General features: G+C 41.0%; 2 protein-coding genes across 2 annotated transcripts in view; both read left to right on the top strand.

Moving 5' to 3' along the window:
* The first annotated feature begins 2,239 nt into the window (after positions 1 to 2,239).
* NDUFV2 (NADH:ubiquinone oxidoreductase core subunit V2) lies at positions 2,240 to 14,325 on the top strand. Its single transcript, XM_009102112.4, has 8 exons — positions 2,240 to 2,408; positions 3,458 to 3,520; positions 9,112 to 9,174; positions 9,272 to 9,388; positions 10,987 to 11,155; positions 12,359 to 12,468; positions 13,176 to 13,252; positions 14,167 to 14,325. The coding sequence occupies exons 1-8, from the start codon at positions 2,367 to 2,369 to the stop codon at positions 14,258 to 14,260; spliced, it is 735 nt and encodes a 244-aa protein (XP_009100360.1). The 5' UTR covers positions 2,240 to 2,366; the 3' UTR covers positions 14,261 to 14,325.
* Positions 14,326 to 20,430: 6,105 nt separating this feature from the next.
* The window catches only part of ANKRD12 (ankyrin repeat domain 12), a 59,237-nt gene continuing 52,827 nt past the window's right edge, over positions 20,431 to 26,840 (top strand). The window contains exon 1 of the mRNA XM_009102100.4: positions 20,431 to 20,732. The gene's annotated coding sequence lies outside the window, so the exon portion shown is untranslated. The remainder of the gene's footprint in view (positions 20,733 to 26,840) is intronic.

Raw genomic sequence — 26,840 nt, 5'->3', positions numbered from 1 at the left:
GCTTAGGATGGTTCTGGCAGGCTGTGTCTCAAAAGATGAGTCTGGACTCCAGGGTTTTTCGGTCTTCAGAATTGTTTATTATATCTTATCTGTAAAGTCCCTTCTCTGCCTGACTGGGATCTGACCAACACGGCAGCCAAAGGCACTCTGGCCACCCCTAAGGCGGGCACATCTTTTATAACAAAAACTACGTATGTCATATTTACCTTTTATCCCCAATACCTATCACCCTCGTCACCGGATACACTCTCGTCCCAGACCAATCCCCAAGTGCCAACACCACAGCAGAAGATGGATGACAAGAAGAAGAAAGAAGAGTCTTGTGACCTGCCTTGTTTCCTCCATCTTGTCTCCATAACCCCCCTGTACAAAAACCCGAAAATCTGTAATTTACCCTATAACTACGTTTTTCCCTTCACCTTTCACACCCGGGTAATTCCCACAGGTTCCATCTCCTCATACATCGGTGGCACATCCCTAGATGGATCAAAATCAAGCCACCAAGTGCTTTTGGCAACATTCCAAGACCCCCGAGCCCCCCAAGGGTTCTCTCGGTAGCTCTGGACATCAGGAGTGATGTGCTGGGTTCCCACACATCACAAAACCTGAACGATCAAGGCTCTGCACAAGGATGGACCTGTGAACCATGCTCTGAGGAACCAGCTGCACCTAAAGAAGAGCCTGCTACTCACACCTAGCCCAGATAAATTGTGGATGCCCCATTCCCGGCAGCGTTCCAGCCCAGCTGGATGGGGCTCTGAGCAGCCTGGCCCAGTGGAAGATGTCCCTGCCCATAGCAGGGGTTGGAACCAGATGATGTTTAAGTTCCCTTCCAACCATTCTGTGACTCTGTGATCCTCAGTTCCAGCATTTGTACTGTACTGACTGGATTATGGTGTCATACAATGTGAAAAATGTGTATTTTATGATTGGCTTTTTGCAAATATCAAAAATATTATTATATGTGTTATGGTAGAAAGTTATGCTGTATTAATTTTTTTTAGTGTATTAACTATAGTTTTAGGTTATAACTTAATGTTAAAATAGAAACTATCTATGTGGGATATATTTTTAAGAAAGGAATGAGGTACTCACACCAGATAACAGCCACAGGACACCTAAATCTTTCAGAGAAAAAGAATTTATTGCTCCATTATCAGGAGAAACGAACTTCTTCCTGCCTCGCTCAGTCCTGAAGACGCTGTCAGGATTAGGAGGAAGAAGCTGACACTGACCAGACAGAATCCTTTGTTTGAATGGAATTATGCATCATGTATGAGGTGTATGAATATGCAACAGGCTATTGTTTTTAAGGGTTAATCCTCTGTTAACGTGTGTCCTTTTTCGGGCTTATTTTGCCCAGAAAAAGGTACCAGGACCGTCCGTAACTCTTTGTTCTTATTGTCTCATATAGTCCTAAACCCTAATTGTCCAAATTTTTATTACGCGAATTGTATTACTATTTTTATAACCATTTTATTACTATTAAACGCCATCACTTGTTTTTAAAATTTGAAAAGTTTAATAGTAATAAAATGGTTATAAAAATAGTAATACAATTCGAGTAATAAAAATTTGGACAATTAGGGTTTAGGACAATAAAACAATAGCCTGTTGCATATTCACACACCTCATACATGATGCATAAATTGCAATCAAACAAAGGATTCTGTCTTGTCAGTGTCAGCTTCTTCCCCTTAATCCTGACAGCGTCTTAATGGCTGAGCGAGGCGGGAAGAAGTTCTTTCTCCTGATAATGGAGCAATAAATTCTCTTTCTCTGAAAGATTTAGGTGTCTTGTGACTGCTATCTGATGCAAGTACCTCATTCCTTTCTTAAAAAAAAATCCCACATAGATAGTTTCTATTTAAACATTAAGTTATAACTTAAAACTATATTTAACAAACTACTTAAAAGAATCAATACACCATTACTTTCAAACACAACACATATAATATTCCTTTTAATATTTGCGAAAAGCCAATCATAAAATACGCATTTTTCACCGGCAGGAAGGTGGGAAACACAGGGCTGAAAAAAACCCTCACTACTTTCCTGCGACTTTCCGCTGTTACCAGCTCTTTTTTCCGAAGGAATCTGTTTGTGCCACCAGGGGCTGAAACTCCCGCGGCCACGCCAAGGCACCCCTGAGGCCGGGATCCGCTCGGGCCGGGATCCGCTCGGGCCGGGACAGCCGGGACAGCCTCCGCTCCCAGAGCGGGCACGCGCGCTGCGGGCGCGCCCCGGCGCATGCGCGCTGCCTGTCTCCTTGGCGCGGCGCGGCGGAGGGCGAGCCCGGGCCTCAAGGAGAGGGATCGGGACAAGGAGGAGCAGCAGGAGCGGGGATCGGCGCTGCCGCTGCCGCCATGCTCCTGTGCGCTGTTCTGCGCGCCGCGGCCGCACGCTCGGTAAGGGCTCCCTGCCTCCGCCGGCCGGGAGTGCGAGAGGCCGCGGGACAACGGGGAGGCCGCGGCGGGGCGTGGGGGAGTGGGCCCGGGGGTAGGGCGGTGCCTGGAATCCGGGTCTGTGGACCGCGGACCCGCAGTGCCGGCTCTTCTGCAAAGACGGCCTGGTCAGCTCAGTCTTTCTAGCAGCGGATCACGCAGGTGCACCCACAGTGAAGTGTCACGGGGTGGTTGCAGCCTTTCCCTGTCATATGACCTGTCCCATCCCTGGGAGCCTTCAGGGCCAGGTTCGATGGGGCTCTGAGCAGCCTGGTTCAGTGGAAGGTGTCCCCGCCCATGGAACGACATGATCCTTAGGTCCCTTCCACTGTAAAGCATTCTGTGATTCTACTTTAAGAAAGCTCAGAATTGCTCAAGAATTAAGTATTAAAATACACGTAATTTAATATAAAATTGATTTTTAATAGAATAAATACTTGCGGTAAAATGATCAAATCTTACTAATACCGGCCAGAATCTAGAAATCTTGATCTGTTCTGGCATGTCAGAGAGCACAGAGAATAATTGAACAGAACTTGCATATGGGTCTGTGTTCTGTTCATTCTTCAGGTTTGTGTTTACATTTGCCCTCCTGTGCCTGCTCTCAGCGTTTGGTTCGATAAAAGCTGAAGAAGCATGCAAATGCTTACTGGAGAAGAACTTCAGTAGCAGTGGTGATTTCTGCAAACTTTATAGCAGATACTATGTAAAGTCAGAAATTGAGAAATTCTTCATGAAATGTTGGATAAGAATTTGTGTTCAAGACACTTCTATTAAGCAGTAGCAGAGTTAAATCCTTTAATTTCTACATTGTTTCAACTGGTCAAGGCCAGAGTCGAGAGATTTGCTCTCCTAATAGTACAGGAGAGCCCTTAACAGTCTCTTCTAGACTTATTGTAAATTATTAGCGATGGCAGCAGAATTTATGGCTTACAGTTAGAATGGAAATCAGACTGGTTCTGAAAGCAGCCACTAGCAGTATGTGCATTATTAACCCTGTGCTTTGCTTGCAGGCAAGACAGATCCGATACTTGCATGGAACAGCAGAGCGCAATGCCACTGGAGCCTTGTTTGTGGTAAATAATCTGCTTTACTGTAAGGGGGATGGGTCAGAAGGATTTGGTATCTGCTTGTTCAAATCTGCCTAAAAGCTTCTGATGGGCAGAACTTTGCTATAGAAACCTACTGGCATTTACAAAGAGGGTTTTTTTTTTTAATAGAACCTTTTATTAGAGTTGTAATAGCGTTTTATTTTAGGTTTTATTTTAATTTCTGGCCCTTGTGTTTCTTACCTTAAATAGTGAAAATGCTCCATAATTTGTATGTGATTGCAGATGAGACTGCTTAAACTTTATTTCATTATAAACCAGTTCTTATTTCCCTTATTTATTTTAGTTGAGTTTGTAATTGAATCTCATTAAACTTTTTGCAGGTGCAGTTTCTTGCTCTCTGAAATTTGCTGCAGAATTACCCGTGAGCTCAGGTCCTAGCTGTGTTTACAGGAGTTGAAGAGTACAGTTCTTGTTCATGTTCTTTGTAATTGAGGCCATTAAGCACTGTCATAAAAGGCATAAACAGTAGTAGTAATTGAAAAAAGTAAAAAGCTCTTGGATTTAAGTGTGTAAAGCAGCTGTGTTGTCTGTCTACCTCTGAAGAGAACCTGAAGCATCTCAAGAGAGTGTGTATTTTGTGCCATTCTGCTCCATTCAGAGCTTTAGCTGGTCTGCAGTTTAACAGCTGAATAATTTGGCATTTTCCCAAAACTTGGTAAAAATCAGCCCTTTACTAGAGAGTTGACCACTGTTGAAAACAGGTGCTCAGGATTTTTGGACACGTTGCTGTTGTTATTTCCTCTGTGCAGCTGTCTCTACAGCTTTAATCATAAAATGAAGTTAATAGGATCTCAGTATATGCTTCTTGTAATTTTCTAGAAATCTGAGTAGGAATTGGTGATTTACAGGGTGAGAGCTGGTGTTCAAGGAATAGAGGAAATGCTGTAGTCTGGCAATTTAGGAAACTTCAAGTGTAGTTGGAGGTTGGTGAAGACAGGCAAAAGATGTCTTTGGCACCCTAATGGCTGTTATGTCTGACATATAACATTCTGACATATAATATAGCTAGATAGCTTTATATTCAAGATTTATGTAATTGTTTAAATTATTTGCTGCCGGGAGGAGCCTGATAACAGTGAAAGGCAAGTAGAAAAGCTGAGTGCTCTGCAGATGTTTATTTAATAGCATCATTGGTGACTTAATCCACAGCAGAATTTTTGCTAAAGGAGCATAAGAACTTGGTTTTTCCTTGTTTTTTTCTCAGTTGTTGTTTTTTAATAAGGTAATGTTTGTTCTTCTCTGAAGTAAAAGGTAATGGGAAGAAGAGAGTTGGATGTCACTATATGTGTGTTTAATTGTTTGCCCTAACTAAATTCCAGATGGTACTTAAAATAGCAGATTTCAAGGGAAACTTGTCCTGCTGGTTTGAGACAAAGGCATTCTTTTCATCAACACCGGGTGCTCATATACAATCAGAAAATTGGACTCTCCCTGGATTGCTGTAGAGGAAAAAAAAATTAAGTGTTTGTTTGTTTGTTTGTTTTAATTACAAGCAGAAGTATCAAAGGTTTGTTTAAAAACTGCTTGTGCAGGACTAATGGGAGTAACTCAAACCTGTTGTGGTGGTCCTCTTAGTATGTCAGTTTACACACAAATGTCATGGATTTGTTTTACAAAGCTTATTGCTGCTGCTTCTTGCACTTTTCATGTATAAAATCTGTATGTGAGGAAGGTAAATGCATGCAGAGTATTTGTATTGTAACAGCAGACGACAGGCTAGCAGGGGACCTGGTTATCATAAAATCTAGTATTAAAGGCATTTCTGATTGGCATGCCTGTGCTTCCCTTTGCAAACATGTTACATGTTAACAGAAACACAGAGAAATAAATAAGAGAAGTTCTGCTGAAATGCCTTGGTATTCTGAAACACCCAGAAAGAGTCTTTCTCTCAGTCATTAAACTAAGTGCTATCACAGACAGCTACATCACACTTCCAGTGAGAGGATATCAAGTACAAAATTAGGTAATTGTTTGCCCATAGGAATGTAAGAGCGATGCTCCAAATCTCTACATTCTGATGGCTAGGGCAGACCTGATTCCAGAGACATTAATTATGATTACCTTTCTTCATTGAAACATGCATTCTCTATACTTGACTTTTACCTGATTTTAGCCTTCTTATCAGCAAAAATTTAGCACTTCTACTTTATTGTTTTCAATACACAGACTGAGTTTCTCTAACACATCAACAGCCATGATGTGAGCTTTGCCATAGGGCTGCACAGGGGGTTCAGCACAAAAGGCTGAAGAATTGCTGTATTCAAGTTTTAGTTACTTGTGGAGTTGGTCAGTGAGATACTTGTGTTTGAGACTACTTCTACCATTCTTTAAGTAAGAGGAGTTTATATTTTGAGTTCTGTTGGAGTAGTAAATGTAGGGTACTTTCCCTTTAGAGGAGGAGTAATACATGTTTTTTCAGTGCTGATTTGATATGGATTCTGAACAGGTTGTTGCCCTAAACATTGGCCCTGCAGACCACCCAGTTCTCTTATTTTGGTTTACAGTGCTTTGGACTGGTGTTTACCACAGGGCATAGGTCAAGTTTCAGGCCAATGTTTTTGCAGTATACATGGAAACTAAATTATTCTAACTATTCTGTTGTAATTCTTCAGTGCTCTTTAATAAATTTTCTGTGTCAGGAAAAACAGATGATTGGATCACTGGGAAAAAAGAAAGCATAATATAATATAATTCTTTATAAAATAAAGCATAAAATAATAATGGCCCAGGTAAGTGTAGCAAAAGAATATGAGGTGACCATTCAATAGCCTTAGTGGCTTCCATGGGAGTGCACTGGCATCTGTGGCTTGGGTAGCCTTTGCAGTGAGGGTGTTCCTACTTAAATAGGCTTTGTTCTGCAATGGAAATGTATGAATGGAATGAAAACTTCATGTAAGACTTTGGGAAATTGGGAAGAGACTTGGAAAAAGACTTGCATGGGGGAAGAGTGCAAAGAGAACAGAGCCAGGCTCATTTCAGTGTGCCAGGTGACAAGACCAGAGGCAATGGCCTCAGAGAACATCAGGATACACTTTTTCACTATGAGGGTGACAGAGCACTGGCACAGGTTGCCCAGAAAGGTTGTGGAGTCTCAATTATTGGATAGATTCAGAAGCAGAAGAAGCTACCTAGACACAGTCCTGGGCAAGCAGCTCTGGGTGTCCCTGCTTCAGCAGGGGAGTTTGACTGAGATGACTTCCAGAAGTTCCTTCCAACTTCATCCTCTCTGTAATTTAAAATAGCACTCTTTCCAATACTGAGTTCTTATTTCTGACCTTGCTCTCTAGAATCTGTATCATAAAAAAACATGGAAATGCACCCATGTCATTTAGGAGCATGTCAGTGTATGCAAGTCTCAGATAAATGGCACATTGTCAGACAAATGTAAGACTAGAGAACGTATAAATTCCTAACTGCTCAGGGGTCCTAGAACTGTGTAAGCTCTTGATGAAAACTATCAAACTCTCCGTGGCCTAGAATTAGATTAAGCCCTTTCAGGAAAAGGTAAAATATAAAAGGTGGCATGGCTTATTTATTGCTCACCTCTGCTATAGCCTTTACAATATATCATGAAACTTTGCTACAGCTACACCTGCATTTTCCAGTATAAAGTCTTTATTATTCCTCTTCACATGTAGGGCATCTAAGGATATCAGTTTAGAGATGATAAAAAGAACAGCTGCTCCAGACAAAGAGGGAATTTTGAATAAATCAAATACATTTATTTGCAAAAGCAATTGAAATGAAGTACAATTTCTAACTATCAAATAGCTATGGAAAGCAAAATAATAGCAAAATAGGCATGCAGATTTGAGAAGGAAAAGCTAAGTTATGGAAATACTTCTCATGAATTATGGAATTGATCTGTGCAGCTAAGACATGGAAAGATCTGTAAGGGAAAAAATATTAAAAGTTGTCCAGTATTTCCAATCAGTCTTCTCTCCATCAGCCTCTTTTTGAGAGCTTTTTTAACTCTTTTTCTACCAATAAAATTGGTAGACACTCACCAAGACTAAATATAAGTCATCAAATCCTGTTTGATGGAATCGTGTTCCTAAAAGCTCTTTTATGTTGTAAAACACACATAAGTAAGAAATTAACACTAAATAAAATATTAGTGTGTTCAAAGGGCATCATTCATCTTTGTGTAATTCCTGTTCTTATAGGAAAGTCATCCTTGGTGAAGTATTTATCGAAGGTAGTTTTATATTGGACTTGAAACTGTGGTGAGGGCACAATGCTTTCAAAGCAAAGGTAATCCCTGGACAGACCAACAGATGTAATTGAAGTATTTGCACTTGCAATATTTCCATATTAAAATTTCTAAATCTGAGAATAGCTGTGGACCACACATGTTCTAAGTTCTTCACTGATGATAGAAACTTCAGTTCAGTATGCAAGTGTCTTGGCAGTGCTAAGGTTTTCATTAAATCCTTTGCTGCTTAGTAAGAAGAGTATAGTGTGGCAACTGCAAAATCACCCTCAGTTACTGGAGGAAATTATGCAAGTGTAAGTCAGTGGAGGGGGCTATTTGTTCTAAATACACTTCTAAAGCTTTTATTATTGGCTAGTCGTGAATTACTTTTAAGATCAAGCCTCAAGTATAGCTTGTATTTTCCCACAAACTTTCCCTTTGATTTGCAGTTTTCTCAATTTGAAAATCATATGAAGTTTGGAATTAGACTTAACTATAGGTATTTAAAAGAAACCAAAATGAGCTGCTTAGAGACAGCAAAAAATTCTTTGCAGGAACATTTTCTGATGGAAAAGGATTTTCATCAGAACTAAGATTTTACTACAGGAAAATGTTACTTTTTTCAAGACCTCCAAATCTGTATTTTCTGAATACAGAAGAAATAATTAAAATTTGATGTTTCCCTAGAAGACCACTTTAAAAATAACTTATTAGAATACCTTTTTTTGGAAGTACTAATTCAGAATTCTGCTTCTTACATTTTGATTCAGAATTGTATATAAAATGAAAATGTTGAAATCCATTACAAATCAAAATAATATATAAAAATGGATTAATAATGTGTTTGAATGTGCAGATGTTTTAATTCCACAACAAACTTCTTGATGAATTGTGGAGCTTTTTAAAATTAATGTTTCATGGTAAAGAAAAAAATGAACTGTTGTTTTATTCTCTTGTTAACTAGGGTATTAACCAGAGCATTCTTACTCTGCCTATTGTAAATTTGAACATAATTATCAAACTGTATTAACAGTGTTAAAAATATGTATTGTGATAACAACACCATACATTTTCTCAATATATAAGTTCATGTATTTCTCAGTAAATCATTTCTTTATCAGGAAGTAATGGGAATAGGTCATGATTTTCAAGAGTGATGAAGTAATTATCAATATTTTTGATAACTTTTCCAAATATATTTAATCACTTTAGTACTGTGCTATTTTTATGTGGAATACATAGTTTTTATTCAAGCAGCTCAACTGTAACTGTGTAATGAGAAGGTATTTTACAACAGTAAATATGTCCTGAGTAATCTTCTAACAACCCATTTTTACACGTTTTTCTTCTTTTCTTGAAGCATAGAGATAGTCCTGAAAACAATCCAGAGACTCCATTTGAGTTCACACCTGAAAACCTAAAGGTATGTAGACAAAAAAAAAAGTTCAATACACAGACTTTGATTTTAGAGCAGATTTTAGAGCAGTACTGATTTGTTTTCCTTCTTTCCCTTTAACAAGCGAATAGAAGCAATCATAAACAACTACCCAGAGGGACACAAGTCTGCAGCTGTCATGGCAGTACTGGATTTGGCCCAAAGGCAGCATGGATGGCTGCCCATATCAGCTATGAACAAGGTATTTAGGACTTGATTATCTTTGGAGCATAATTTTATTGTTTTCTTTCAATATCTTACTAGAATATTAACATTAATTAATGAAAGCTTTCTAAAATGGGAATTTACATTTGTGTTGTGAGAATTCCCTATGAGACTGCATTTTTAAAAATAAAAGGAAAAATTAATGCAGAAAAACTCAGGGCTCTGTTTATATATTATTAGACCATTGCTAGAAACTACAGGCAGAACAAATAAAAAATTAGATAAAACCTATTCAGATAGCTCTTCTCCCAGAGTGATTGTAGAATTAGGAACAGAGACTTGAATTTGTTCACTGCTAAATGTGGGGGGAGAAAAAAAAGGTAATGTCAGTGGAGTTTTCTTCCTCCCAGATTAATGGCATTTCACACATTGCCTGGATTATACTTAATCTCTAGATCTGTAAGGACTCTGCAGAGCAGTGTTAGTGTAGTAGATGTCAGGAGTGTTGAGTAACACCTCACAGCAAGTGCCCAGAAGACTTGTCAGGTTAATTATTAAATTTTTTTCAAAATAACCAGGCAAACAACTACACTGCTCCAAAGTGAGAGGCTGCATGACAATATCCAAATACCAAGAAATAAAAAAAAATCTGGTTTATATTCATATGAATAAATCTGTTGCACTTTGTGTTACCATCTGGCATACCATCAATTTTAAAGTGTAAAGTTTTAAATTCAATTTAAGGTGAGGATTGTGAGCATTAGAGGAATGACTGAAGGAGGTAAATGAGCATTTAAAGAAAGGCAATTTACATCTGCTACAGTTTCTGCAGCATAACATAAAACCTCAAAGCTCCATTAATGCTGGCAGTGTATATTAGTTTATTTCAGTTTCAGGTTGGTATTATGTTTAAAACAATCTTAAGGCTTTTAGATAGGCTGAGCAGATATTTTCCATTATTTGTTATTTGCCTGCTAGAGAAACTGGAACGTAAAACAGTTACACTATTGAAACCAGAGCCAGTTCTCAACTTGAGCAGTTTGCCAGGGTTCCATGTTAATGAGATCAGGGATACATGCACTAGAACTGGCTCCATGGAGATCATGCTCCACTCCCTACTTATTAGCTGGGACAGGAATCTGCAGATGTAGCCCTGGTGTGTCACAGAACCTGAGGGAGACTTGCTTTTTATGAATTAGAGAAGTACACTACCAGTTTAAAGGTATTCCTTACTAAAAGGCTTCCATGGATTAGCATGAGCAGGCTCATACAGATTTGTCCATTGACACAGCGCAAATGCAGTGTGAGCTGGAGCTGACAAGGAAAGCCCAAACCCAGCTGACTCCTCGCATCCCCTTGTGTCTGACAAGAGATCCTGGAGGGGAGCTGACTCAAGCTCCTCACTGTGCTGATCCACAGCTTACTGGAGTTTGTGCTCAAGCAGGGTGATGCCAGTCAGAGAACTCAGGTGTCCAGTCTTGGCATTTGGAATACATTTGTGCTTTGATACCAACCCTCACCCTCCTACTTATCTGTTCCTGCAAACAGGACAGGTGGCTTCACTGAAATGGTTTGCTAAATGCCTTTACTGCTGCCCTCTGAGAATTCAATGAAGCATGTTTTTGCCTGCCACAGGTTGCTGAAGTTTTAGAAATGCCTCCCATGAGAGTCTATGAAGTAGCAACCTTTTACACCATGTACAATCGCAAACCTGTTGGGAAATACCACATTCAGGTCTGCACCACCACGCCATGCATGCTGCGAGACTCTGACAGCATTTTAGAAGCCATTAAGAAGAAACTTGGTATGACACAAGTTTGTAATAGACTTTTTGTATTTTTTTTACCTGTGTTTAATGATACTGAAGTAAAATTCTCCATATAGTGGAAAACTGGCCTTGTTCAGCTTCATAAGGTTCACACGGGCCCACCTCTTTATCCTGTCAAGGTCCCTCTGGATGATAACATGATGTTAACATAATTTTTGAATACCGCATGGGAAAAGTCAATTGAGAATGGTGCATCATGGGTTGTAAGGAGTACTCAGGGGTTTTGTGTGTGGGTTTGGGTTTCTTCCTCCTTTTTGGGTGGTTATGGGGAGAAGAGAGGGTAAGATCAGCAGCTGACAACTCTTCCCCTTCTATGAAAAGCTGTGTTAACTTTTTCTAAGAACTAGTGATAAGAGCTGTGGAACAGCTGCCAATTATCTGTCATTTCACATACTCTGTTGTCTGAAAAAAGCATATTTAGATGAGATGTCTTGTTACTGCATAGAGCTTAATTTCACTGAAACTCTCAGCTTGAGAAATCAAGGCAGTAAGAATGATTCTGTAGTTTCTACTGAGACAGGCCTTACTTACAACTTTGATTATTTCCAACCCCTTCCTACTGGTAAATGGAGGAAAACTGCTTTTCAGCATTCTTCCTTCCATACAGTATTTTGTAGAGATCAGATTCTGAGATGTTACTTCAACTAACTCACCTCTGGGGAAGGTCTGTATCTTTAGCAGTAGAACAGTAACATGTCATGGATGCTAAGTATGTCTACAGTTCGGTAAATCATCTTTTGTGTGCAAACTTGGAAGTTGTTTATGAATCTGTAGCTAACAATGCTTGGATGTTGGTTAATTTGGGAATATCCAACACTATATATTAATGCATTTCCCATCAGCACATAAAAGCGATGTGTCCCTATTTTTCCATTTTATTGATTAAAAAAATGTTCTTGAGTAGATCTGTTGTGTTTCTTAGAATTGTCATTTCATGGTTATTTTTCAGTGATTCATACCTGTAAACAAGGTCTCAAAAATGTATCTGAAAATTGATTTAATGGTTTATTAGAAACTTCTGTTTAATGGAAACATTTTGGACTCTTTTAGGGGGGTTTAACTTTGCAAATGCTTTTAAGGCCCAACTACAAGTAATGCAATGTCCATGGAGTACTTAGATTCATGCTTTATTACTCTTGTTCATAACCATTGCTGAGCCTAATTAATTTATTGGTTTAGGTATTAAAGTTGGGGAGACAACACCTGATAAGCTCTTCACGCTGATAGAAGTGGAATGTTTAGGTGCTTGCGTAAATGCACCAATGGTACAAATAAATGACAATTACTACGTAAGTACTGCATTCCCTTTTAAAAGATTAAGCTTCTTTGCTGACTTACCTGTATTTTCCAGTTGTTCCAGATTGTGAAGTTGTGGTCAGTTTTCCAATTCCTATTGACGGGAATAACTCATTTCCTGCAGCCTCTTTTAGTTTCTTGGCCTCTTGCTAGAACACTTCATTTGTATCAGTGTATTTTTCATTTCAGTTATGTCTTGATTATACAAGAGGAGTGATGCATCTTTGTGATTGTTGTCTGCTTGTAAATCTGCAATTTTTAAATAGGTATTTGATAAGCTTTTGAAAGCATTTTAAAGCAGTCTGTTGCAAAGTATGCACTAATTTAAGAAGTGTTGTCTTGAACTGCATCCAAAATCTTTTTGTTGCAGCTGACACCATTCTGCATGACACACATTATGTGTCATGGCATGTGTGTAGTGGGTAGGCAGAGATCCAGCTCCCTAATATCAGGAAGCTGAAAACACAAACCCTTGGCCTGCATCAACATTCTTTGTTTTAACATCATTTCTGAAACTACACATGAAAAGTCTACAGTAGACTTTTCAATTTTCCTCATTCTTTAAGCCACGTGTGTTAATGGATAGGATCAAAATTACCTGTGCTACAGTCACACTGATCTGATATATCTCAAGTGCTGCATTTAGCATAACTGATGACTCTCTCAGTTTTGTCAGTGATCTAATTTTTTTTCTTTACAGGAGGATTTGACACCCAAAGATATTGAAGACATAATTGATGAGCTGAAGGCTGGCAAAGTTCCCAAACCAGGCCCAAGGTAAACTATATTTATAACAAGCTATAATATATAACTGCCTGTATTTACAAATTAGATATATTATATTGGTCACCAACACGAAGGGTGATTCTTCTGAGAAACTAAATTACTTATCCAATGATTTGAGTTCACAGCCTACAGCTAAAAAGCATTAATTAGTTTACTGAACAGAAGTGTATGCATTCAAAGCCAAAACAAACTGAAAAGAACTGACAATTTGCATGTTCTTGGTGACTGACCAGAGGAGCATGGAATGTGAAAACATGAATTCTGATTTGTCTTAGTACTTAATAGATGAATGATGTCACCTGTTGGAATTTTTGTCTAGATCATTTAAACCAAGAAATTACTGTTGGCTGGCTGGTTGGTTGTGTTGGTTTTTTCTGATTTCTGACAAAACCCAAAGATTGTAAGTTAGTGAGAAGGACGTTACTGCTGAACTTTTATCTGTTATTTCCCACTGTTCTTTCTTAGCCCACCTACATTTGTGTCAATGGGGAAATTAATTTGACTTAGGTGTTATTTATCCCTATTGTTTCTATAAAGATGTTTTGAGTACAAGAACAATAATCTTAAAACAGTTACAGTTCCAAAAAAACACAGGGAAGCACCTATAACAAAACTGTGATTGATAAAATATGATGCTGCCTGGCCAACCTATAAATGAATATAAACGACAACATGCAGTCCCTAGCTTGCATTTCAGTTAGGAATTTTTTTGTCACTACTTGGATTTGGAACCCTTTCACTTTAACAGCTACATCACACTTTTTCTGAAAGTTGAATGGGGAGAACAAAACAAAAAATAGTGGCTTCAGCCTTAAGTCAGATTTTTGACTGTCTTCTATTCAACGATTAAACAGAATTGAGTTTTTATCAGTACCAGCAATGAATAAACTGCTTTCATTTTTCAGGAGCGGACGTTTCTCTTGTGAGCCAGCTGGTGGCCTTACTTCCCTGACTCAACCACCCAAAGGACCAGGTTTTGGAGTTCGAGATGATCTCTAAGGATTTTTGTAATATAGAATGAACTGTCTGAAAAGAATAAAGTCTCTTCAATCTCAGTAAAATTATGTACATTATAATGTTTTGCTTTTAAAAAAATAACAGCAATTAGACTTTCTAACTTACTGTGGTTTTAACTATGGCACAGTTTAATTACAAATCCAGATCATAAGAAAAGTGGTTCTGTAGACTGTGTAAAGTGACTCCCTGAGCACGTCCACTTATGGTCAACGAGAGATGAAAAGTTGCATCTTTTGATCTGTCACTGAAAATTTCAGCTTTTTCTAAAGCTCTCTGAAGAAGCAACAAAACTAAATTACAAATCCAGCAAATGTACAAGGAACCAAACTGAAAGGAGATCATCTGACAAAACTTCATCATGTTACTTTTATTAGCAATTTACAATCAAATAAATATACACAAAATAGAAAGAAAGGTTATCTGAGCCATGTTGTATAAAAAAATCTCATAGGTTCAGTTAGAAGTGGTTCTTCTTAAACTTAATTCTTCTTAATATCATTCTGTAATCAGAAAAAATGTAAAGCCCCAAAGAGCAGCAGTATTCTCCTAAAAGTATTAATACCAACAGAAACCAACTAACTTCCTTTGCAAGATTATTTAGTACAGACAAGGTATGGAGTTGGGGGAAGACAATGTATGAGAACAGTTCAACATGTGCTTAAGGGTAATAATATCTGACACTGGATCTTTGATTCACAGATCCTTCTTTGACCTTATTACTGTGCACCAGCTACTCGCAAGAAGTAACCTGTGTGAAATTGAGGAATTTCTTTCAATATAAAAAAGCTGAAGATAATTTTTTTTAAAATTGACTGCTTCATACCTATGCTTATAAAACTGGGCATATGCTTTAGCTACACAGACATACATTTCCATGTAAATTAAGAAATGTGGACACATCAGTCACCTGAGACCATATTGTGTCTCTTCTCAAATCTGCCATGGAACTTATATTTGTATTACAATTGATGAGATAGATGAAGCTGAACTGTATAATTTATAATTTTATTCTACATTATATTTAGTTTGTTTTGATAGTCTGATTAATAGTACTTCACCAAACTATTCTCCCTCTTCAGCGTTAAATTGTGCTTTTACAGATTACCTGCATAATGGCTATGTCATGTAGTCTATTCATGCACCACCTTTATTTCAGCACATTCTGTGAAGTTCCTTCACACGCCATTAAAAGAGCAGTTTTACTGTTGGTAGTTCTGGGAACATAATATATCTGTAAATCACTTGTATGAGAAACTTGCTATCTCTTCCATATTACTATATTTATAAAATGAAATAATTGAATTGCATACAAATGGAAAAGAAAATTCAATAAATACATACAACTCATGAGTGAAGCAGTTTCCAAACAAGCATGAAAAAAAAATCTTGTGTAGAAGCAGTACAGAACATAGTGCACAGGAGAAAATAGTACACAGATTGAAATCTTATCTGTCATTTAAAGCCTCTGAATGCTCTTCTGAAAGGTCACTCCATGTTTGTAATAGCCTCAGGCCTTGTAGGAGGCCAGGCATCTGGCACTATGTGGCACTTCTCTGGAGACATGAGATGAGGCAGACGGCATCTCACATCTTGATGCAAAGACAGACTCATTTTATCGGTATCCCAGTCTGACTTCACTGTTTGTTCCATTTTAACAGCAAAACTGTATTCTAGTTCATACAGCCTTACCTTATTCTAAATTTGAAGTACATGTTAAATACAAGTGAGGATGTTGCATGTGTTGTGGAACTGCACTGTGCCACAGTTATTCCTGGTTTTGCATGTAACAGTGAAATCCCATGGGATTGCATAATTGTGCTGAAGGGAAATATAGTTTTCAACATGCCAAGGTTGAAACATCCAGCTATACAAAAACAAAGCTCTAGAATGCCAGACTCCACCCATTTTTAAAGGCAGACCGAATTAGTAGCCTTATCCCACTTTTCTCCCCAATGTATTGCATCTGCACGTGACAATTTTGATGTCTGTCTCAGGAGCAGAACATGGACCTCCACAGTTCCCATATTTTGGAGATTGTTAGTGATGTTCCACAAACAAGCTGTCAGTCATTTTGATGCAACATGTGAGAAACTGCCAATCACTTGACTAGAATAAGATAATTTACATTATCCCTACTGCATGGTACAAATGTGATACATCACTCTTTAAACTGAATACTGGAGGGACAGCTACAGGACTGTGAAATGATTGGAGACAAGAAAATAACTATTACTCTCCTCTCTCATCTTACCCTCTTCATCGATCATCAATTTGAGGCTTTATGGTCCTGGTTATCCCTCAAAAAAGTTTGGACAATAATTGCATTAAATGGTTAAAAAAATCACATCTTGCATTATTTCAGGTTTTTGGACAGTTGAACATTTCAAACATCTCAAGTAGAAACACATATTCTGCATTATTTGTTACATGTAGCTGTTTACTATATACAATAAATTATTTTCACAATGGTAACTTATGCAGGATTGTGATGAGAATTAGCAAGGTGATCATTATGAAAGAGTTGCAGAATAGTGCAAGAATTTATACATCCCAGTTCTCTGTTTTTGAATAGCTGTAGATAATACCTTGTGCTTGCTTTTACTAGTATTAAAAATGTATATTTTACTATATACATGTGCAGTAGGGAATTTTTGGTAACAAATATTAACAGGACAGAATTTTCATTATCCTCAATAGCAGAGGGTCACTAATATTAATTCTAGGCAGTAGCACTAACCTGTCAAATAATTACACACTTCCAGTTCTTCAGTTTCAATCAAGCAGTTAATATCCTGGATTACAAGAGTACTGGATGGTGAGTTTAAGCAAAAAATGAGTCAACTATTGCAACAGTCCACACGTTCCTGAAACTTAGTCCAGCACCAACAGATTCTGTGTTTTCAGTGGTCTTGTTTGCCTCTCCTGAATGAAGCAAAAATTAAAGAACTCACATATTAAGTCTCTAAAAGTGGAAGATAACAAAGTAAAAGAAACTGGGGAAGAAAAAAATAAAAAAGACTACCTTGAGAAGATTTTAAAATAAGTAGTCTTGAGAAAGGAAATGTGATTTAAGACACAGAAGTACAAGACACCAAAAGAATACACTGGACTGTGAGAGTGGGAGGTGATGATTCTTTCCTTTGGTGAAGACAGAAGGAAGTGTGGAGTAATAGGAAATTCTAGATACCCAATGAAGTGTGTGATGCTGGATAACAGAAAATATTTCCATGACCACCACACTGCTAGAAAAATCTCATCTGGAACAGTGTTCTGTCATTCAATAGGGAGAAGCAGTGAAATCCCATTCCACCTGTGCAGGATGTTTGCTGACCCCACAGGCTGACCTGCCAGTTACCTGCTAGAGGCTGGTGCACACGCTTTCACCTGTGTGGCATCCTGCAAGTTCTTATGTCAGATGTTGGTACTGCAGTTTGAAATTTTCAGTCCTTCAGTTACTAAACTGAATTCAGCAACAACACAGTTCAACGAGATGCTGGACCTGTTTGTCCTAAGACCAGTAGTTCACAGGGCTGGTGACACAGGATGGGAGGGCAGACCAAGGGCAGTCCTATGCACACCAACACAAGGCAGCTACAAAAGCATTTTGCAGCTGTGCTAGATATAACAGGGAGGGGCTGCTGGAAACAAGGGCAAGAAATTACTGTAGGCGTAGCAACTAGCAGTCAACTGACTGATACTTTTCATTAGTCCAAACAGTAGTTCTTACAAAAGGCTTAAGGAACAGTATTTTTTCCAGATACTGACAGATATTATTATCAGACCTTAACATCTCCTGCTGCAGATATTGCTCATGAGACTCCTTCCCCAATACCTCAGCTGCTGGTTATCAACACCTAACACACACCAAATTTCTAGAATTCCACACTACTCAAGCACAAGGATCAAAATGCAGTATCACAATGCAGGCCACACCTGTAGCCTCTCATGTTTTACAGTGTGGATCCATGTAAATTACCATGAAAAGAAAAATTACTCTGCCTTCGCAAACTGCTCTTACTCCACTTATGCTGACATTTCATAGGCTGTCTGCTACTCAATGAGTTTTCCATTTCTAGAGATAGCTTCTGCCATCAACCAAACACAAAAGAATATGAAGGCAACTCCCTTTGTGACACGGTCACTCAGCTGACAGAGCTGTTCTGGGCCACCAGACAGTACCCACAGTACACTAACAGAACCAAATTAAAGTGAAGGCAGTTGCTTTACAACACAAATTATCTGTACCAGCATTTGTACAGGAAGATTGAAAGCAAATGGGAGAAGTTTGTCTGAACAGTAAAACGTGGAGCATGGGAATATGAGATGTTGTATTGCACTAAATAGTTTATCTAGTTGTTGTTGCACTGGTGATGGGCAATTTCTACTGAGCATGTTGCGTAAAGTAGATGGGTTTTCCCCCTCCCTCATCACACGGTCTCCCCCTCACACCCCCCCCCCGTTATACACACCTGGCCTGTCCCATAGGTAATTCGCCCCTCCCCAGTGGCGTCCCATTGGCTCCGGTTCTCTCTCCCCCGGCCCCATCCCCTAGGGTATAAAACCTCCTGTGTGAGGGTTCCAACCCATCTTTTTTACCTGGGTGACCCATCGCCGGTGTCCTGCCCCAAGCCAATAAACAGGACACTTGCACCCACGTGGAGAAGAGCGCCCCTCGTCTTTTACTTTCGTTTATGCGGGTCCGTGTGGGCTAGAGTCTTAAGCTAGCCGGATTGGACTCATATAAGGCCCAGGAAAACCACGGATTACCGCAATGAGACATTTTTGATGCTGTCCTCTATCCATGCTGGTACATCATGGGGGGGGGGATCAGAATATACAGCAAGTCCACATAATTGGGTGTCCTCAATCAAAGTTATCTTTTGACACTGAAAAAACCCCACTTTTACGATGAATAGGAAACATTAAGAAATTTCTACCCAGTAACAGATTAAAACAATCCAGTAGCAGAGTCACCACGGCAATTAAAACTATAATAAAGGACTTTGTTTAGCTGCCGCGTCAAAATACTACACCCGGCAGCCCTTCAGCACCTCCCAGAAGCGATCTGGAGAGCATTACTCGAGAACCCATGAGTACAGCATCAGACGTGTTCCTTAAGTCCTGCCACATACTACTGTTGTCACATCTGCTCTCGGAAAAGGTTGTCACAACCTTTCACGAGAGCAAATGAATGAACCCCTTCCAAGGCTGCAACTAGGGCTACGTCCTCAGTTAACGCCTTAGCCCCTTAGAGGTCTTTGTATGACGTTTGACTCATTTATACAAGCAGAGCACCCTCAAAAAACTAGTCTGGAAACCCAGAAGTTGTCTTGTCCTGCAGCGGCGGGCGGATGGCAATTGTGCCTGAGTGGGGGGTGGGGGGACGCAGCACTGCCCAGACCCCCAGGCGCGGCGGGATCAGGATCCCACAGCCTTTCGCCAAAGCGAACGGCCACCCCGGGCTTTCCGGCACCGCGCCACACGCACCTGCGTCCGGGGGCTTCTCCCAAAAACTGCGGGGCCTTTAGCCGCAGCCCCTCGGTACCCGCTAGCGCCCGGTGACGGGCCAGAAGATAGGAGGGAACGGGATGGGCAGCGCCCGCAGCGCACGCGCACAGCGCCGGATAGTTAAAACTCACTGCGCCATCACCGCCGGAAAAACCCCTCCCCGGGGAGGGGGCGGCAGCGCCAGGACGGAATGAGGCGAAGCGGGACGCGCTGGTGGCTCTGGGTCGGCTCCTGTCCCGCGGCATGGACCGGAAAAGCTCTCGTCCGCCACCTCGCCCCGTGACCAGCCGGGGCCGCCGCCATTTCCAGAAGGTTCCAGCGGCCGCAGCCCAAGAGGATGCGCGGCTGTCCCCAGCAAACCCCCCCGACGCGCATGCGCAGTGCACGCGCACTAGTCCTCGTCCCAGCCCCGTCCGTGTGTGGCATCCTGCGAGTCCGTTATTTCCCATCGCCCTGCGGGCGTCCGCGCCCGTCTCCTTCGGGATATGGACGGCACTGGGAATGGCGAGAAGCGCTGCGCTGCCCACCCCGCCCGAGCGCTCTGTCGTTGGCAGCGGCACCGCTCGCCCGCGTCCCGTGCCCTGCGCGAGGCCCACGTGGGCGGCGCGCGGCCAATGGGAGCGCCGCTGGGAGGGGGGCGGGGGGAGCCGAGCGGCGGCGCGGGGTGTGAGGAAAGGAGGGAGGGAGAGAGGGAAGAAGGGAGAGAGAGGGACAGAAGGAAGGAAGGGAGGAAGGAAGGAAGGTGAAGGAAAGAAAGGAAGAAAGAAAGAAGGAAAGAAGGAAAGGCGGGCGGGGTGTTAGCAATTCCCGGAGCCGCGGCTGAGCCTCAGCCCCTGAGCGCTGCGGGCGGCACTCGCTGCCGTGCCCGATTCCCCGCGGCCGCGCCGTCCACAGAGAGACAGCAGGAGGAGGAGGACGCGTCCCGCTGCCGTGCTCCCGGGAGAAGGTAAGGACTGGAGCGCACCTTCTCGGCGCGCGGCGGGGACCCCCGGCCCCACCCGGTGCCCGCGGGGTGCCGCCCCCTTGTCCCTGAGCCCGGGGAGCGCCCTCCCGGTGCCCGCCTCGGCGGTGTCACCGCTGCCGCTGTGTCCTCCCGGGCAGCGGGCACCGCGCCTCCCGCCCTGCTCCGTCCGGCCGCGCTGTCAGCCCGTCAGCGCCGCGGCGGGGGCCATGGCCGCCGCTGTCACCGCCTGGCCCGCCGAGCCTGGCCCCTGCCCCGCCGCCCGGTGTGAGGGGCCCGCCGCCTACGAGAGGTTCCCGCGGGAGTCAGGGCCGGGAATGTGCGGGGAAGGTAGTGAGGCGGCACGGGCGAGCGGGGCGCGGGTGCCGAGCGCGGCATGGCAGTGTACACACACACAGCACACAGACACACACGCACATAACACACACGCCCCGCCTCCGTGTCGGGTATTTCGGCTGTTCCCTGCAGCCTCGGGAGTTGCTCCGTCGGTGCCGGCCCCGCCGAGGCTGCCTGGCAGCTCGGCAGGATAACGCGTTCCCTGCCTTCCCTGCCAGCGCCAGGCAGCCGCCGATGTGGATGAAGCGCGGCAACTCGCGCTGCACAGGTGACAGCAGGCAACAAAGGAAGGGCAAGGAATGAGAGAATGCTAGCCTCAGTTGCTCAGTTCTTCATAATCATTTCTGTCAGACTCTCGAGGTACCATTGATAATATTCAGTCTTGTTTGGTTGGGTTTTTTGTTTTGGTGGAGGGTTTTTGGGGGTTTTTTTTGGTCTTTTTTCCCCCTAAAGAATATGTATGCAATAAGAAATTAAAGGATTCTTTTTTTTTTTACTTCAAACTCCCAAATAAAATAAATATTTTGCAGAATCATAGAATCCATTAGGTTGTAAAATACCTCTGAGATCATTGAGTCCAACCTGTGACCAGACACTATCATGTCAAGTAGACCATGGCACTAAGTGCCATGTCCTGTCTTTTTTTAAACACCTCCAGAGGCGTTGATTCCACCACCTCCCTGAGCAGCACATTCTAATATCAGTATTATTTAATATTGGTATTATTGGGTAGAGCTCCTGTGGAAATTGCCTGGACACTGTCACTGTGTTCCACGCCTTTCTTCTGCAGCCCATGTGATATGGAAGAAAGAGAATACTATGCCCCTGAATTACGAGGTAACTGATGGGATAAAACAAATCTTTAATGGAAAAAAGTGAGTGAGTGGTGATGCTTACAGGAACAAAAAGCTATTGGACAGATGTGGAGCAGTCCAAATGTACTTATATTCCAGGAAAAAATTGTCTAATTTTGGAATGCTAGGAAAGGGTGAGATCATCATGTCTGTAAGAAATGATTGACTATTATTAAAATAATTCATTGTGACAAATTATTGACAAGTCTTGATTTGGAGGTTGGGGCACTTCCTTCTCTATTTTTGAAACAGCAAGGGTGTGGGTGTTTTCCAGTATGCAAGTTTATGTTAGCTTGGTTGTCCTCAAGTCTTGGTTACTGTAGGTAGGGACATGGTGAGCTGCTGTGCAGGTGCTGTGTAGCTGCAAGGAGCCTGTGCTTTCTTTTCCTTCTTCTGCAGTAATCCTTTGCTATAGTTCACTGGGTAAAAGTCCCCAGAGCAACAGATCTTCAGCATTATCTGAGATGTCAAGGTGTTTCAACTGTTCTTTCTATTTGAGGTTAGTGCAGGTGTTGGGTATCTCTTGCTTTTCTTCATTCTTTGAGGTGGAAATTCAGACTCCCTGCTCACCTTGTGACTTGATCAGCTGGGGACCTTAATCTCACCCTATGTGGATTTAGTAGGTTTCTCTGCAAGCTTGAGAAATGCTCTATTCAAACAAAATTGTAGGGTTTGAGGTACAGCAGAATATTTCTCTGGGAAGGTAATGGTGAACCCATTGACTGTCTGTGTCTTTTTACAGTCCACCTTCCCCTTAATAGTTCTACTTTTCTGTATGTGTTTTGCAAGCTAAAATGTCAAGGAGTACCAGTGTTTTTCTTGGCACTCAGAGGACCATGGTGGCTTTCTTGTGGCAAAGTTAGTTTTTCAGTGTGTGGTGTGTGAATCCCTGTTCCTATTTCCAAGCTTTTCACTGAGTGTGGGCAGATGATCAGAGAGCCTTTGGTTCTTTCACAAAGATGACAGCTCAATCTTTCAATTATAAATATTTCTGCCTTCCTATTTCCATCTCTTTGTGTGTTCTTCTCCCACCCAGAGGATTATTCAAAATTGTTTGTGAACTTAGAATACTACAGACATTAAAGCTTAGGACACATGTTGTGTAAGAAAGCAAGCCCCACGCCACAAACTGAAGTCTGTGTGCATTTTCTTCCAACAAGCTTGCATAATTGGTGACTTCTTAGAGGAGAGGGTCTTTTAATAAGCAGGCTAAATGAGTGCTTGTGTGAAGCTTCTGTGTTTGCTTGGCATTAGTTGCAGGAGGTACTGCACTTAACCATGGGATTAAAAGCATACACTGAAAGTTTACAAATCATTGGTCTCCAGTCATTCTCAAAAAATAGTTTCTTTGCACCCTTAGATGTCTGTTTAAATAGCTAGAAACCCCAAAAGCAGCTTTTACTTAACTAGGTTCAAGGTCCTGGATATCCTTTTTAGTGGAAATATAAGCACCTAGAAATGACTGAGCTAGAACTTCTTCCTCAGTATTGGGCATACAGGCAGAAAAACAAATTGTATTTGTTGAACTGATTTACCATGTTTAGACCATCTTCGGCTGATGAAATTGCCTGAGAGACTAGTGCAGTAGGTCCTCTTTAAAACTGGAAAAAACTATTGATCATGAAATTTGTAATGATTAACCTGCTACCACACTGTTAATATACACACTCAGAACAATCTACTTTTGACATTTTTTGGATCTTACCTTACAAAGTGATGGGCTGGGCATGACTGTTTGGTGTTTCTTCTTTTCTGTGTTCTCTTGCAGATGGATTATTATAAATGTTGATTGGTCATTTAGTCTCCAAATTAAAACTAATTTTTTTAACTACATCATTAGACTCTACTTAGACTCTAGTGACAGATGGTATGAAATAAATATTAGGAGAAGCTCAGTCTTGCATTTTGTGTTATTACACTGAATGATTTTATTAACAGAATAACAGAAGTCAAAGCTCTGCTAACATCTTTAAGGTTTTTTTTAGGGTTTTTTTTTGTCAGTTCATTATTATTCCAGAATGTAGAAAAGTCTTAAAAGTTTTTTTGTAAGCTTACAGAGGCAGTTGAGGACCTTTATTGCCACCTTGCTTAAAGACTAAATATTCATGTAGAGACATGAAACCCTTGAGAGTATGAGTTTGTCTTAGTTTATTTTAGATTATTTCCCTGGATCTGATGAAGGATCCTTATGTCTGCTTCAACTGCTTTTGTCTATCGCAAGCAACAAATGAATAAATGCTCCTCAGTTCCATGGCTTCTACAGGGTGCTCTAGGTAGTGATAATGTCACAATGAGTTGATTTCACACTGGTTTATGTTAAGAAAAGCCATTAGCAATATGAGAGACAGAATTAGGGGCTGTATTAGAGGCAAAAACTAAGCATGCCCTCTGACGAGGAAAACTTTATATATAATTTTCTTCTCTGGTCATCTGCTTTCTACCCTTGAGTAGCTTACTGGAGACAGAGAGTATTGGAACAACTCTTTCCTTGTCTTATGTCTTACATTCATGAGGCTGGAAAGCCTCAGAGGTAGAAAACACTTCTCCCCCCATCTCTAGGCTTCAGAATGTATTCAGTGCAAAAAACCCCAGACAACCTTTACACATTTCCAAATGTTCTGTGGTAGATCTTAAAAAGTTCCATTGTTTGCTGACAGTAGAAATGAGCTTATGTGTAAAGACATTTCCTAGGGTTTCCCTTCTCTTTCCAAGCCTTTTGCATTACTCCTACTTAAGAGGTATCAGGCTATCAAACCTTTCAAGCTCTGTTGGCCAGATAATTTTCTTAGCTGGTTCATGGAATTGCCTTCCTCTTGTTTGTTTCCTTCAATATTGTGTGCAAGAAGCAACTAACTGAGAGAAACCAGTCTTCCATGGTGCTCTGTACTCTTCAGCAACCTACTAATCTGGGTTCTTACTACTAGTTTAATAATGAAGGGAAAATGGGCCTTTCCTTAGTGTTGTTCTCTTTCATGTGTGGGTAATGCTAATCTATTCATCTTTTAACTTCAAGAAGAAACAGGTGTCTTGACACCTGTTTTACCTTTTTTAAGCAAATTAAAAAAAAAGTCCTGGCTTTTATCTTGAAAATAACTTGTTCTTTGCTTTCCAGTCCCTTCGATTCTCCAGATGACACAGTAAAACTTCAGTGAAAATCAACTGCAGTACTCACTGTAGTTTTACAGCCCTAAATAGTTATACTTGTCTGCAAACAGTATTCTTCTTGTTCTATGTTTCCACTCCATCTGTTCCCTTGCTATCTCTTTTCCCCTGAAGAAAGATTATTTCTGTAAAGGAGCTGAGAGATGATTTTGTTGTTGTTTTTGCGAGATTTGGTGATGGCCAAGAGGTGGCAATAAAGCCTGTTGAATATGTTTCACGTCTTCACGATTTAGCCAGGACAAAAACCTCTGTTATCCATTTGGGAACCCATGAGTAAGGCAAGATTGCTTTCTGTCCTGCATCTACTGCTTTAGATTCTTCCTATGAATGGTAGCACTCCAGCTACCTGCTTTACCTGTCCTGAATCTTGTTATAACTGAAGGACTGTCAGTAGGTGTTGGCACTTGATCTGTTCTTAGCCTGTGAAGGACCTTTGTGTGTGTTTTAAGTCATGCTCTTTCTGACAGTACTGCAGATAAGTTCTGGGTTTTCTTGGTTTTAGAATGACAGATTATCATTAGTTTATGAAGATTTAAATAGAAATTATTGAGGTTGTAGTAATAATGTATGGCATAGCTAGGAAAGCTCTTGTCTTGGAGATCTGTAGGTTTCCGGAGGGGAAGTAGATTCCTGTGGAAGGAGTTGAAAATTGTTTGGCAGTAGGTTTGCTTATGTTTGTCAAAGCACTGATTAGGAGGCTTTTATTTTTATTCTGGTAGATTCTGCTAACGCAATAATCTTTCTTAATTGAAAAATATTTATTTAGCTACATCTTTAAGTAATAACCTGTAGATCAAACCTGACATTTACAACTCCACTTCTCCATGTACTTTGAAGAGTGTATCATATTAAGCTGAACTGTGCAGGTGTTTCCTTTGAACCCGTAGCTCATCCTAAAAAAGGCTCAAGAGGAAGCACCTGTGAACATTCAAGTTTATAGACTTGTAGATTAAAAGGGAGGACTAAGGGATTTTGCAATAAGTGTTTTTGGCTCCTAAGAACCAGAGCTCATGGGCCAGCATATTTTTTTATTTCCCTGGAATAGAATTCCTCTTTATTTTGAATCTCCTTTATTTTGAGAGACTATTGAGAATAAAGGGCAGTCTCTTCAGGCACTCTGGAAACTTATCTGTGTCTCATTCTAAGAGGTGAGGTTGTTTTTCCGTGTATATGTTTATTTTGACACCTAGGTCTTTCCCTCAGTAGCAATATGATATTTCCATTCTACGCAGTTGTCCTGACACGGTTGGAGTATGGCACCCATACTCGCAACATGCACCAGTTCTTCTGGCCTGCTATGTGGGGATTTGTTAGAATAAATGCTGTCCTGACTACATAGCATAAGTTTTTGGAGAATGTATGAGACACAAACCTTGTCCTATGCTGAGTAGTACGTCAGCAGGAGGAGAGAACAGCCTGTATCCATCCTGCTGCTGAGGTAAAGAATATCTGCATTTCTGAATCATGGGATAGAATCATGGACCAGCTGAGGTCAGAAGGCCCCTCTGACCCCGTCATCTAGTCCCTCCCAGGCTCCCTGCAGGCTCAGCTGGAGCAGTGTGCTTATGGTCATGACCAGTTGAACCTGGAATTTGGCCCAATAGTGCAAGGAAAATATTATGTTCTAATTTTAGTTAGTCTGTTGAGATTCCTTACTGAACTTATTGTTGAAGGCTTGATAAATTTTCAGCTGTTGTAGTTAATGTGTTTTTCCTGACTAATTTAATTTTTAATAGAGGAT

Source organism: Serinus canaria, chromosome 2 (genome assembly GCF_022539315.1).
Source record: "Serinus canaria isolate serCan28SL12 chromosome 2, serCan2020, whole genome shotgun sequence".
In the NCBI taxonomy this organism is placed as follows: domain Eukaryota; kingdom Metazoa; phylum Chordata; class Aves; order Passeriformes; family Fringillidae; genus Serinus; species Serinus canaria.
This window is presented reverse-complemented; position numbering and strand designations above follow the sequence as displayed.